The 15,397-nt window shown below is 35.0% G+C and overlaps 1 protein-coding gene across 6 annotated transcripts in view; it reads left to right on the top strand.

Moving 5' to 3' along the window:
• FOXJ3 (forkhead box J3) overlaps positions 1-15,397 on the top strand; it is a 142,298-nt gene that overhangs the window by 68,051 nt on the left and 58,850 nt on the right. For all 6 annotated transcript variants that reach the window (XM_045799839.2, XM_045799835.2, XM_045799838.2 and 3 more), the window contains exon 5: positions 14,428-14,511. In XM_045799839.2, the coding sequence (XP_045655795.1) occupies positions 14,428-14,511 (84 nt within the window). The remainder of the gene's footprint in view (positions 1-14,427; positions 14,512-15,397) is intronic.

The raw sequence follows: 15,397 nt of genomic DNA, 5'->3' as shown, positions 1-15,397 counted from the left end.
TATCCTAGGACCCCAGGATCATGACCTGAGCCGAAGGCAAATGCTTAACTGACTGAGCCACTCAGGTGCCCTGAACCTAATTCATTCTTTCATCTGATTCCTTATATCATCATTAATGTTTTGAGATCTTGGGTTTTTATATTGAAAACAGTTATTAGAAGAAATGAGATTTTTAAGAAATAAATTTAGTCATTTTAGTTGAGACAGGTTGGATTACTGTGTCATCTCTAACTGGTCTCCTTTTGATCTCTGCTTCCCTTTGCTCTCTGTCTTCTAGTGCTGCCTTTAGGTATAATACACAAAACCACAAACCTGTCTCTCTCATCACATTTTCATTTCTTGCCCCCAGCTTCATGCCCTAAACGATATATTCAAGCTGTACTGCATTATTTTTCTTGCATTTATGATGCAGTTTTATATCTTCTTATTTTTGAAGATCTTCATTGTATTTAAAATAGTTTTATATCTTACTCATTTTTTGGTGGCCAGCTCAAATGTCAGCATTACTCTGAAAGTTGGTAACAGTCCTTTTTTGTCCCTCCTTCACCTTTTCTTTACTTTTTCCCTATTTTCACCTCTCTTCTTCTTATTACCATAGCTCTTTGAGCATACTACTGTTACAATTCTTGAATGATGTAGCCATCTGTGTTTTGATCTGTTCTAATCTCTTGTGAGTTTTTTGTTGACCAGGATTGCGTCTTTGAGGGGCACCTGGCTGGCTCAGTTGGAGGAGCACGTGACTCTTGATTTCCAGATCATGAGTTTGAGCCCCACATTGGGTGTGAAGATTACTTAAATAAATAAAACTTAGGAAAAAAAAAAAAAAAGATTGGGTCTTTGACATCTTTATACCCCTATAGCACCTAGCATAGTATCTTTACATAGTAGATAAATATTTATCATAAGAATGATGTTTGTCTTTTCCTAGTTAAGAAGTAGCTGTTGTATTTTTTTTTCTTTTAAAGATTTACTTGTTTTGAGAGAGAGAGATATTGAGAGTGTGTGCGAGCAGGAGGAGGGGCAGAGGGAAAGAATCTCAAGCAGGTTCCCCGCTGAGTGCGGAGCCTGGGAGCAGGGCTCAATCTCACCACCCTGAGATTATGACCTGAGCTGAAATCAAGAGTTGGACACTTGGTTGACTGATCCAACCAGGTGCCCCACTGTTCTTCTTAAGAAAACTTTTCCTTTTTTTTTTTTTTTTTTGTTAAAGATTTTATTTATTTATTTATTTGACAGAGAAAGCCAGCCAGCGAGAGAGGGAACACAAGCAGGGGGAGTGGGAGAGGAAGAAGCAGGCTCCCAGTGGAGGAGCCTGATGTGGGGCTCGATCCCAGAACTCTGGGATCACGCCCTGAGCTGAAGGCAGATGTTTAACAACTGAGCCACCTAGGCGCCCCTTAAGAAAACTTTTCTAATTATACATTAATTATACATTAATTCTCTTACCATTTTCAATTAAGGCTGATTTTTAGGTGTTTAGGAATTGTCGCTTTGGGACACCTGGGTGGCTCAGTCGGTTAAGTGTCTGCCTTCGGCTCAGGTCATCATCCTGGGGTCCTGGGATTGAGTCCCACATGGGGCTCCTTGCTCTATGGGGGACCTGCTTCTCCTTCTGCTTGCTGCTCCTCTTGCTTGTGCACATATGTGCACATGCTCGCTCTCTCTCTGACAAATAAGTAAATAAAATCTTTTAGAAAAATTGTCACTTTGCTCCTTTTTTACTCTTGATCAGTAAGGCAGGGTCAAGACAATTTATTTCACTTAACATTAATTCACTTATACTTTGAGTTCGAGAGAATCTGGAGTTCTTATTCTTTAAGTGGGTGAACTGCTTGACTTCCTATGACATTAATGACTGTTTAGAACTTTTATCAAAGCCTGACATGGCCCAAAGGGAAGCCAGGAAACACCTACAAATTGAGATTTGAGTTCTTTCTCAGCAATACCATTGACTTTGTTTTGTGAAAAGTGAGTTTTGGCTGTGTTGGGCATACCACTGTATTAGATTATAGCTCCTTGACTCCTGTATTTTCTTAATTAAGAAAATATTTTTAAAATTCACATATCGTAAAATTTACCCTTTAAAAACGTACAATTCAGTGGTTTTTAGTATATTTGCAAAGTTGTGGGACCAGTACCACTATCTAATTTCAGGACATTTTTATTTTATCACCTCAAAAGAAACCTTGTCCTCATTAGTAGTCATTTCCCCTTCGCTCTCCATTTCTATGGATTTGCTTATCTTGGACATTTTATATAAATGGAGTCATATAATTTGTGACCTTTTGTATCTGACTTCTTTCACTTAGCATAAGATTTTCAGGGCCATCCATGTTGTAGCATGTAGCAGTGTTTCATCCCTTTTTTGTGACTGAATGGTACTCCATATTTTTGGAGTTTTATTTGTGTTTTTTTTATCTGTTTTGTTTATCTGTTCATCAGTTGATGGACATTGGGGTTGCTTCCATTTTGGCTTTTATGAAAATTTCTGTTGTGATAATTTTTGTACAAGCTTTTGTATGAACATGATGTTTTCATTTTTGTAGAAGTGGAATTGCTGGGTCATATGTTTAATCTTTTGAGGAACTGCCATATTTTCCCATAGGAGCTACACTATTTTACATTCTTAAAGTTACAAGGCTTCCAGTTTTTTTTCACACCCTTGCCAGCATTTTTATTTTGTCTTTTTGATTATAGCCATCCCAGTGGTTGTGAAGTGGTATCTTTCTGTTAAGAGTTTGATTTGCATTGCTCTGATGGGAGATGATGATGATCATTTTTTCATGTGTGTATTGGCTATTTGTATATCTCTTTTGGAGAAATGTCTATTCAGATCCTTTGGCCATTTTTTAATCAAGTTGTCTTTTTAGTAGTGAGCTTTGTATGTTCTTTATATATTTTAGATACAAGTCCCTGTGTCATATGTTTTGTGGATTTCCTTCCATTGTGCAGGCTGTGGTTTCACTTTCTTAATAGTGTCTATTGATAAAACATAGGTTTTAGATGTTGATAAATTTATCAATTTTTCTTTGGTTGCTTGTGCTTTTGGTGTCATATCTAAGAAGTCATTGAAGTCATCCAAGGTCATGAAGATTTACACTTCTTTTCTAAGAGTTATATAGTTTTAGCCCCTATATTTAGTTCTCTGATCCATGTTGGATTAATTTTTACATATGGGATTAAGAGACCGAATTTCATACTTCTGTATGTGGATATCCAGTTTTGCCAGGACCATTTATTGAAAAGACTGTTCTTTCCCCATTGTTTTATCTCAGTCTGTTAAAAACCATTTGACCATAAAATATACTTATTTCATTACAAGACTCTTAATTCAAATTACCATAATTTCATAGTAAGTTTTAAAATTAGGAGATGTGAATCTTCCAACTTTGTTCTTTTTCAAGATTGTTTTGACTGTTCTAGGTCAAATACGTATTTATTTTTTAGGATCAGCTTGTCAGTTTCTACAAACTGACTGCAATTTTGATAGGGATTGCATTGAATTAGAGATCACTTTGGGGTGTATTGCCATCTTAACAATATTAAATCTTCCAGTCCGTGAGCACAGGATGTCTTTACCCTTTATTTCTTTTAACTGCAGGAGTAAAACGCTGGGTATGTATAAAGCAAGTAGAGCTGCAGTAGCTAAGTCCCGTGTAGCTCTGGATGTTCTGAATGTTTTCATTATTTTAATAATTTCATTATATCTTCAAATAAGACATTTATTGGAGTTAAGTTTGGCAGTCATTTGTTATATATATAATAATAGATGTATTATAGATATATTATAACTTTATGCTAGTTATTAAGTTTGGCTCTGGGGATACAAGGATGAGTAAGAGATCACGACCATTACAACTTCTGGTCTAGGGAGGAAATAACTTATAAACAGAGAATTTCATAAAGTATATTAGGTTCAGAGAGAAAGATTTTTTGAAAGTTGTTGGCAAGTCTTCACTGTGTAAAGCTTTCACTACATAAAGTGATTATAAATTGTGTATTAGCAGTTTTTTCAGTGTTCCCTAGTTTGTGAGAGCTTATGGAGAAGTTAAAAAATAAGTACTTTAAAGGCTCTTAAGACTTTGAATTTTGATGGGTTAGTATCAGTAATACATTTTTAATGAATTTTCAGCATTTGTGAATAATTACAAGAAAACCTAGAATCAGCATGCCACATAAATATTGAAGGACATAAATAGCATTCAAGTGAAGCAAAGGAAACATTTTAAAAAATTCCCTTCAGCTATCTGGATTCATCTCTTACCAAGTCTTTTTTTTTTTTTTTTTTTAACCTAGTCAAATGAACAGATTCTTCAGTTTCTTATTTATTCTCATAGATCTGTGACTTCAGTACCAGAATTCTCTGTGCGGTTTATGCCATGGCTTCATTTGGGTGTTCTTTTGAAGCCTGGAAACCCCCCCTCAGAATATTTTTAAATACCTATGCTAGAATGTACAGGATTAAAAAGATAAGCAGTTATATTAAAATAGTTATAAAAAAATATAACAAATTTATGATACAATAACCTACATGCTTCCTTAGTAACATTAAGTAACAGAATTGAATGCGGTAGTGTATTAAATAAAAGTAGAAATGAGTAATGAGTAGTAATGCTGACATTTTGAGACAAAAACTATTAATGTGATAGTAATCAGACTGATTTTTAGATATTCCTAATATCGTTGTTAGTTCCTTACTCATAATAGAAAGAAATGCTGAATTTCGGCATTTTCACCTTACCCAGTTTCATGAAGTCCCTGAGTCCTGTGCACAGACCCTCTGGGAGTTCATGAATGCCAGGTTAAAAATGCTAATTGAGCTAGTTCCTCTGCCTAAAATTGTTTTTTTCCCCACTTTTCCTTCTACCACATCTGAGCTTGATTATCCTGAATTTCAGCTCCGTTGTCTCACTTAGCACTTGCTGATTATTTACTTGCCTTTTGTGTGCTAGTCATTATTCTAGGTATTGGGAATACATAAGGAAACAAAACATAAAAATCCATGCCCGTGAGGAACTTACAGCTTTATGGGAGAATAGCAATAAACCAATACATACATTATATAGAATTATATAGAACGTTAGCTAATTTAAAGTGCTGTAGTAAAATACAGAGTAAGATAAAGTGGGTTTAGTGTGGATTGCCATTTTCAAAAGAGTAATTAATAAGCAAGGTAAGCCCATTGGGAAAGTGACTTTTGAGCCAGGACATGAAAGTGATGAGAGTTAACTATACAGGTATCTTTTCTGTCCCCTTCACCACAGTTGAGGACTGAGACTTCCTTTATATTTGTATTCCTAGTGTTAACATTGTGACTAACATGATCAGCCCTTCATGAACTGCCATTAAGAGAAAGGTTGTTTACCTTTCTGGTATCTGCCCATAGTTTGAGAAGTTTAGCCAGTTTGGGTGATTCAACATGTGTCATTTTCCCAGTGATGGGTTAGATAAACATTCAGGTTATGTCCAGGTAATAGCTTGTTCTTACATTTACTTTCTGATACTAAGCTTCTCTAAATATATTTTGGCTGTTATTGTTCATCTTTTGTCTTTTCTTGTGCAAAGTAGGAATAAAACAAGTGTTAAGTGAAAAAATAAGGGGCACCTGGGTAGCTCAGTCGGTTAAGCATTGAGCCTTGATTTCAGCTCAGGTCCTGATCTCGGGGTCCTGAGATTGAGACCCATGTCAGGGTCCACGCTCACTGGGCTTCTGCTTTTCCCTCTCCCTCCCCCTGCTTATGTGTTCACTCTTTCTTACTCTAAAATAAGTAAAGTAAAAAAAAAATTTTTTTTTAGAATTTTAGTTGTGTAGGCACAACACTGTTTGGCAATCACATAAAAGTTGTAATAGAAAAGCCTTTAAAATTTAAGATTTGCCAAAATATTTTTGTGCTTCTCTCTTAAGTAGAAATTTTTGGAGATGAGGAGTATTAGAAAATTAATGCAAAGCAATATGTGATCAAATACTGGAGGAGGAAATACTTCATATATATTTTCTTTAATCCTTGGTATATCATCAGGGTCCATTGGCTCCAAGTCAGTTTCCGAGTATCTACTTTGAGCAGTTGTAATTTGTAAAGATGATTATTTTATTACTTTTATTCTCTGAAATCTTCTAAAGAACAAATAGGAAATTTGTGTATTTTTAAAAAAGAATAACACTTATCCTATCTTGCAGTTACCTTGTGATTCTTTTATAAACCTATCATGCATTATGGGATTTTATTTATCTTATTTTTCTTAAATCTTGAAATGATTACATCACCTTATTTCATCATTGCCCATTAGTTTTCTCCATAGTGCCCAAACATTAAAATCACAAGAATATAAAAGAATGATTGAATGATCTAGAAGGATGATGTAGTAATGAAATCATCATGGTTATGCTTCAGTTTTCTTACTACGTTGCCCAAACACTTTAAAGAATGTATAATAAAAGTCCAAAGAAGCCATTTTAAATCTTTTTTTTTCTTTTAACTTTTATTGAATAAAGCTGAGAGTTTAGGGTTTTTTTCCTGTCCGTAAGGACAAAGATGAAAATTGACAAAGAAAAATGGTTTACTTTTATCTGTAGAATCAGAAAATGAATACAAAGACAGCAACACTTTAGACTCTAATTGTCATGTTGATAATCATCATTTAATGATGATATCTTAGGTTAATCTTCCCAAATCCAAGAAACTGAATTACTGATATATTTCCGAGGACAAAAAGATAATGTAATAGTCTCATCCCTTTAGTCATTCAAGAAGAAAGTCTTCATCATGTAGTATGTTGTGACTAGAATCAAATCATCCTGTTTTTTCTGGAAAGTCTTGTGACAGTATTTTTCATCTTTTATAATACTTCTGTACCAAAATTCACTTGATATTATAAGAGGATAATGTATATACAAAAGTTCTTATGAGGAAATAGAGGATACAGAAATGAAAAAGTTAATCAGAGTCCTCATTCTGTTTGGTGTTTATAAACCAAATATGAGAATGTGTTTTACAATTTTGAGGGACAGATGGCTATCCTTCACCAAAATTCTGAGCCATTAAAAAATTTTAAAGTACTGGATTTTGAAAATATAAGTGCAAGAAGAACGAGAAGTAATAATATTGCTAAATCTATTAAATGTACATTTAAAATATGGAGTCATTATTGCCTTTTGGTAGTAAAATGTAAGGTAAAGAACCAGAGTAATAAAAAATAGAACATTTTAAAGATTGGAAATTTGGAATCAGTATTTCTAAGATGTTTGTTTTAGTTTTATGCATGACAGTGGATGAGCAATTAGTTGTATTCAGAAGATGTTGACCATTTTGGTGTATATATTTTCAAAACCAGGAAAACTTGAATATAATAAATATAGTATGTATTGTATATGTTTTAGAAAATCTGGGTTTACTACCTTAAATTCCTATTACAACAGCTCATAAATTTGTTTCCCACTCTCCTTTTTATTATTTATCCTGTAAGTTATTTGTAAAATGACTTAACATCTCTGTCCCATGGACACTTCTTACTTATAGTTAAATAGTAATTAGATTTCCTAGTATATACTTAGTGCTAATTGCCACCGTAACTCTATGAAATACATATGATGAAAGTAGATCAAAGGTTTGGTAACTTGTTCAAGATTCTTGAACCATATCTGGGGTTTGAATCCAGGTATGTGGATTGATAGATGTTCTCTTTAGGATACCACCTGACCTTCTAAGTATAGTAGTACTTACGTTGTAGTTCAGCATGGTGCATTACTCAGGGAAAAATTCATGGAGAACTTGCCTAAAAAGGTAGGAAATGAGAGAGACTTGTGTCAGTATGGTTCAGGAAAGAGTTGGAGTTATCTCACCTCCTGAATCAGGTGATAAGTGGCCCAGAGAATGGATTTAGTAGACCTACATTTCAAAATAGCCACTATAAATATGTTGAAAGAATCAAAATAGTTTGTATTCAAATAATGAATGAATGAGCAGAGAGGGAATTTTCAGTACAGAGATGGAAACTATGAAAAGAACCAAATGAAAATGTAGAGCTGAAAAGAGCTATAACTAAATGGATAATTCACTGAATGGCCTTAACAGCGTATTATATAGATAGCAGAAGAAAAGACCTATGCCTCAGGAGTATCTTAAGAATTATAAATGTGTGTGCCCCAAAAAACAGAGCTTTTTGGGGCACCTGGCTGGCACAGTCAGTGGAAGATGGGACTCTTGATCTGGAGGTTGTGAGTTCAAGCTCTGCACTGAATGGAGATTACTTAAAGATAAAATCTTAAAAAAAAAAAAAATCCAAACCAAACCCCCAAAAAACTAGAACGTCCACAAAAAAAAAAAAAAAAAGAAAAAAAAAAAGAAAGAAAGAAATAAAAACTGTCAGAATTAAAAAGAGAAATAGATCCACAATTATAGGAAGAGATTTTAACACATTTCTCTCAGCAAACAATAGAACAAATAATAGAACTTATTTAGACAAATAAGTATTTTAAGGATCTGAATACTGTATTCATCAAAAGCAGAATATACATTCTTTTCAAAGGCACAGTAAATACTCACCAGGATAGACCACATACTGGGCCAGAAAACAAGTTTTAGTAGATTACTAGAAGATGAAATTTTATAGAGTATGTCTTCTGACTAATAGAATTAAATTAGAAATCAGTAACAAAAATATATTTTAAAAAACCCAAATGTCTAGGGGCGCCTGGGTGGCTCAGTTGGTTAAGTGTCTGCCTTCGGCTCAGGTCATGATCCCAGGGTCCTGGGGTCGAGCCCCACATCGGGCTCCTTGCTCAGCGGCAAGCCTGCTTCTCCCTCTCCCATCCCCCACTTGTGTTCCCTCTCTCGCTATGTCTCTCACTGTCAAATAAATAAAATCTTTAAAAAAATTAAAATAAAAAAATAAAAAACCCCGAATGTCTAGAAATGAAATGATATATTTCTAAAGTACCTCTGGGGTCAAAGACAAAATCATAGGGATATTAGAAAAGTATTTTGAACTGAGTGGTAATGAGAGTGGGATATATAAAAATCTGTGACATGCAGCCAGTGTAGTGTTTAGGAAGAAGCTTACAGCTTTAAATTAGAAAAATCAGAAGGGTCTGAAATCAGTTATGTAAGCACTTACCTTGAAAAGTTAGGAAAATAAGAGCAAATTCAATCCAAAGTAAGTAGAAGGAAACAACAAAGGTAAGATTAGAAATCAGTGAAATAGAAAATGAACAAACAAAAGCAATGAAACCAGAAGCTGAAACATTTAAGGAAAAAGCAATGCCAATCTTCCAGAAAGTGTAGAAAAAATAGTGGATGAAGAAGCAGTTTACAGCTCATCTCATGAGTTCATCACAGCATCACTGTGATAACCAAAGTCAGGCAAAGAAATAATAAGAAAACTACAGACCAATATCCTTTGTGAACATAGACTCAAAGATCTTTAACAAAATATTAGCAAATTAATTTAATTAGCAAATTAAATTCATTGATATATAAAAAGGAGGATATGTTGTGATCAAGTGGGATTTGAGTAGTGCAGTGCAGGTTAAAATTAGAAAACCAACTGATAAATATAACTCACTATGTAGTAAAAGAAAACAGAAAAATCCTATCTTAAGTGTAGAAAAAAACTGAAACTCATTCAGCAAGCTAGGAATAAAAAGCAATTTACTTAATTTGATTAACAAGGCATCTATCAAAAATAATTTACATCATATTTAGTGTTGAGAAACTGAATGCTTTCCCTCTGAGATTGAGAACAAACACGGATGTTTGCATTCGCTGTTACGCAACATTCTGTGAGATGTCCAAGCCAGTGGAGTGAGGCAAGAAGAAGAAAAGACATCCAGGTTGAAAAATACTAAGTTAAACTGTCTCTATTTGCAAACAACATTATTGCATATGTAGAAAATCCTAAAGAAGCTATGGAAAAGGCCCTATAATAAGTAATAAGTAAGTTTTGCGAAGTCACAAGATATAACGTCAGTACAATTTTTTTTTAAACTACCAAGGAGGGACTGCAGGTTAGCAAAAGCAGTTCCATTTGCAGTAGCATGCAAAACAGTGAAATACTTTAGGGATACATTTTAACAAAATAAATGCAGACCTCTTCACTGAAAACTGTAAAACATTACCAAGAGGAATAAAAGAACACCTAAGTAAATGGAAAGCTATAGCATGTTCATGGGATTGTGGAATAGAGGACTTGTTAGATGTCCATCTTCTCCAAATTGTTTATAGAGTTAGTGCAATCCCAATAAAAATCCTTGCAGACTTTTTTTTTTTTTTTAAGGAAACTAACAAGCTGGTTCTCATAGTTAAGTGGAAATGCAAAGGACCTAGAATAGGCAAAATGATTTTGAAAAAACTGAAGTTGTGGGACTCGTAGTGCCTGATTTCAAGGCTTTCTGTATAGGTAGAATAATCAAGACATGGTGGTATTGGTATAAGGATAGATATTTGATCAGTGGAACAGAATAGAGTTCGGAAATAGACCTGTGTATATATTCAGCTGATTTCTGATAGAGGTGTCAATGTAATTCAGTGGGAAAAGGATGTAGTCTTCCCAAGGAGTGGTGCTGTATATGTAGGTGGAAGGAAAATTTATATTGATCCTTACCTTATGCTTATACAGAGAGTTAACCCTAAGTGAATCAGAGACCTTAATATAAAGATTAAGACTATTTTATAAAATATCTAGAAGAAAGCATGGGTGAAAATAGGGCCACCTGGGTGGCTTAGTCAGTTGGGTGTCTGCCTGTGGCTCAGGTCATGATCCCAGAGTCCTGGGATAGAGCCCCACATCAGGCTCCCTGCTCAGCTGGGAAACCTGCTTCTGCCCCTCCCCCCTTCTTACGTGGGCTGTCTCTCTCTCTGTCTCTCTCTCTCTCTCTGTCTTAAATGAATAAATAAAATCTTAAAAAAAAATACTCCAATGAAGTTGATTTTAAAAATAAAACCGTACAACAGAAAACTTCCGTTCCTGCTTGTTGCACATGAGCCTAGAGTAGTAGACCTTACTCTGGGGAGAAATTGGATGGAATGTGTGTTTGTTGATAGGCTGTATTTGGACAGTTCAGTTTCTGTGAGAAATATTAGTTTAACAAGGAAGAGCAAAGGTAACTGCTTTTTAAAGGTAGCTGAATGGGACCTTTTGTGGTAAGGTACAGAACATAAAATTTACCATTTTAACCATTTTTTAAGTGTATAGTACAATGGCATTAAATACATTAATATTGTTGTATAACCATCACCACCATCGATCTCCAAAACTTTTTCATCTTCCCAAACTAAAACTCTACACCCATTAAGTAGTAATTCCTTATCTTCTCATTCCCTGGCCCATGGCAGCCACCATTCTACTTTCTGTGTCTATGGTTTTGACTACTGTAGGTACCTTATGTAAGTGGAATTACACAATATTTGCCTTTTTGAGATTGACTTTTTTCTTTTTCTTTTTTTTTTTTTTTTAAAGATTTTATTTATTTATTTGACAGTGAGAGAGACAGCCAGCGAGAGAGGGAACACAAGCAGGGGGAGTGGGAGAGGAAGAACCAGGCTCATAGCGGAGGAGCCTGATGTGGGGCTAGTTCCCATAACGCCGGGATCACGCCCTGAGCTGAAGGCAGACGCTTAACCGCTGTGCCACCCAGGCGCCCCGAGATTGACTTTTTTCACTTAGCGTGATGTCTTTATGGTTCACTCATGTTACAGCATACATATGTCAGGATTTCTTTTCCTTGCATTTTTTTTTTAAAGATTTTATTTTAGAGAGAGAGTGAGCGCATGCACGCATATAAATTGGAGAAGGGCCAGAGGGAGAAGAATCTTAAAGCAGACTCCCCACTGAGTGCGGAGCTCCATACAGGGCTTAATCTCATGACCCCTGAAATTATGACCTGAGCTGAAACCAAAAGTCGGACGCTAAACTGACTGAGAGACACCCAGGCACCCCAGAACTTCCTTCTTAATATTCCACCGAATATATGTACCACATTTTATTTATCCATCTATTGATGGACATTTGGATTGCTTTACTACTGTGAACATAAGTATAGAGATACTGTTCAAATCCTTGCTTTTGATTCTTTTGGGTATATACCTAGAAGTGGAATTGGTGGATCGTATGGCAATTTTATGTTTAATTTTTTGGATGAACTGCCACGCATTTTTCTATCATGGCTCACCATTTTACGTTCCAGTAGTGATGTACAGGGCTCCAGTTTGTCCACATCCTTGCCCACACTTGTTATTTTCAGTTTTTTTGATAATAGACCTCCTAATGGGTGTGAAGTGGTATCCTATGGTTTGTTGATTTGTGAAGGGAAATTTTGAGGTTATTTAATACAGACCTGTGATTTCACGTATGAAATTCAGACAGTAGGTTAGCAAGAGCTACTTAAGGTGGAAGATTTTACTATTTCTTTTGTGAATCATTTCAGCTGTTTGTTTTTGCATTTGGCCATTTAGGGTTTTATGAGTACATCCTGAATAGTTAGGCTTATGAACAATTTTTTCCTTTGTTGCTGTATTTGTGACAGGCCACAACCAATCATATTTTGTGTGGAAGAATAGATACAGTTTTATTAAAATGTTTAATAATAAATCAGTCTGATGTATGGACAGTAAGCGGTTTCCCCAGATTAATACACAAACATATACCCATGAAAACAACACTGAACACTGGAATTTGTCATTTCCATGAACAATGGATTTTAAACTATTGTCTGATGAGTGTTGGTATTTTTCTTCCTGCTTTATTTTTCAAATTGTATAACAGCTTAGTATAAAACTTTTTCCTCCTTTGTTTATTTTGAAACTTGCTAGCTGAACCTACTCATAAAATCATTGTTTTTATTTTTAGTACTTAATTTCTGTAGCATGTACATTTTACGTGGTTCTTGGCAAGTTTACATCAGGTCTGGTAGACTAATTAGCTGAAACTGCAGAGACTACTTTGAAAAGATATCGTGGAAGAATCCTCCAGTAATGGCTGGGTGATGAAATGAGTGCTAAGTTCAGGTACCTGCATAGACTAGGATCTGGGAAGGCCTGGTATCATACCCTGTACTCTTAACATTGTTGGCACAATTTTTTCAAATGCCCATTTCAACAAGTGTTTATCGAGTACTTGCTATGTGTCTGCCATTGTGCCTGGCACAGTGGATATATAAATGAGTTTCTGTTGTTAAGGAACTCAGCCCAAAAAGGATACAGACCTATAAATAAGTTTATAAATGTTAAGTGCAGTCAGTGGTCTAAATGTATAAAATGTATGGAGATTTACAGAGGGATAGAGAGACAAATTCTTAAGGACAGTGGGAGGATCAGAGGAAGGTTTCCTTTAGATAAGATCTGAGCTAAATTTTGAAGGTGGAATGTGAGGTTGTCAGTGGTTGGGTGGATATTATAAGCACTGAGATCAGCATGTAGGGTAGGCATAGGTGTGTGAAAAGACATGGTATGCTTAAAGAACTCTAGGCAGATAATTCATGTTGGACACAGGTTTGAGGATTGATAGATGAGTGCTGTATTTCCTCTTATTGCCAAATACTGCCTGAAAAGGAACCTAAGAACCTGAAATGCGTATCTCCCTCCCTTCTTTCTTTTTCTTTTTCTCTCCTCATTCCTTGCTCACCTCCCTCAAGAGTGTGTGTGTGTGAGTGTGTGTAAAGAAGTTGAGGGGAAGGGAAGCAAGACCTTGATTCTGGTCCTGGTTCTCATACCCTTGGTCGAACAAACCACTTCTTTTTTTGAGCTTTGGTTTCTTCATCTGTATAATAATGTACAAATGGTATGATCTATACTTTTCAAATACTTGTTAAAGGAGTCACAGTTTTTGAGTACCTGGAACACAGTAGGTACTAAATATGTATTTTCAAAAGAGTGGTCTGAGAAGTTGTATCTAAGAAAGGTTAGTTTAAAAAGTTGTGACAGAATAAGCAATGAAAGATTACAGACCATTGCTTCCCAGGATGCATTTATTATATAGAATGTATTCAAACAGTTTGTCTTTATTGTTTCACTTACCATTTAGATTTGTGAGGTCCCAGAGTATAGAAACTATAGTATCTTTTTACATAAAACTCTATTAGACTTGAATGTCATACGCTGTTGTAGTTACCATATATGTCCAATTAAGAATCAGTATATATTTTAAAAGCATGATTAGTTGATCACTGCACTTTATTTTGTGGCAGAAGTTCTTGGACCTCACTACTGCAGATTGTGATTTTTTTCTTTTTTAATAATCTTGTTGTAAATGGGCTTTTTTTCTCATATAAACTTTACTTTTCTCAGTGCAAAGCTAGTGTATCTTCTCATGCTATTTTTCCACTGTTGTATCTGCAGAATGTTTGCTTTTGGAGCGGAGGATTATAAAAATCCATTCTTAATGATATAGAGTTTCTGTAATATACTGTTAATATATTTCTTTCTTTACCTTTAGGGGTCCTACTGGGCAATAGACACCAATCCGAAGGAAGATGCGCTGCCTACTCGGCCAAAGAAGAGAGCACGATCTGTAGAACGGGTAAGAGCTCTTTAACACAAATTTAGTATGAGAGAGTTTATGTCAGCAATATAGATTTTTAAAGTTCATTTCTAATATACGTACAATCTTAATGAAGGTGGTATTTTATTTGTACAGTGTTTCTGTTTTTTCAAAGCACTTTCAGACTCATTTTATTTGATCTTAGTAACCCCTTGAGTGAGCAGCTTAGGAGTTAAGTGTAAAGTTTGTTTTGTAATTAGGGCACAGCTACTATCTAACTGAGACTTGAATCCAGGTCTCTTGAATTTTAATTTGGTGGTATTTCCTCTGTCTGCAACATTGAGGACTGGTTTTATATAACAGAGCTATTCACTTTCACTGCGGATAATCAGTCTGATTACATTGAATTTTCCTGACTGTCTTCACAATGCTTTTTCCTGCTTTCAACCGTGTAGTAATGATTTTGTATACCAAATCCTGTGTGTATGTGTTGTTTGTAAGATCATTCTTGTGAATTTATGGTTCAAATCAATTTATAAGAATGAAAGAGAAAAGGAGTTTTAGTTGATATCCTGTTATTTGTTGGAATCTACTTTTAGTCAACACTTTGGCTGTCATCAGACATTTTTATCTTTCAGCTTTCCCCATTCTGTATTTTTATCATCTCAGCTAAAACACACGTATACACATCATTCTACGCTACTCTTCTTTAAGACTCATTTCAAACGTTAACTACATTGTGAAACTTCTCCTCACTTCTTTGTGCTCTTGTAGAGCTTTTACAACGTTCTTTTGTAGAATTTCTCACACTTTGTAGAAATTATTTGTCTCTATATTTGTCTCCTTCGCTGGACTGTGATCCCTTAAGAGCTGAGAAAATATATTTATATCTCCAGTGTTAGTATTTTTCACAGCTTATAATAAG

The sequence above is a fragment of the Ursus americanus genome, chromosome 12 (assembly GCF_024610735.1).
Source record: "Ursus americanus isolate L20-20 chromosome 12, mUrsAme1.1.p, whole genome shotgun sequence".
Taxonomy (NCBI): Eukaryota; Metazoa; Chordata; class Mammalia; order Carnivora; family Ursidae; genus Ursus; species Ursus americanus.
The sequence above is the reverse complement of the archived record's forward strand: the minus strand, read 5'-3'. Positions and strand labels throughout refer to the sequence as shown.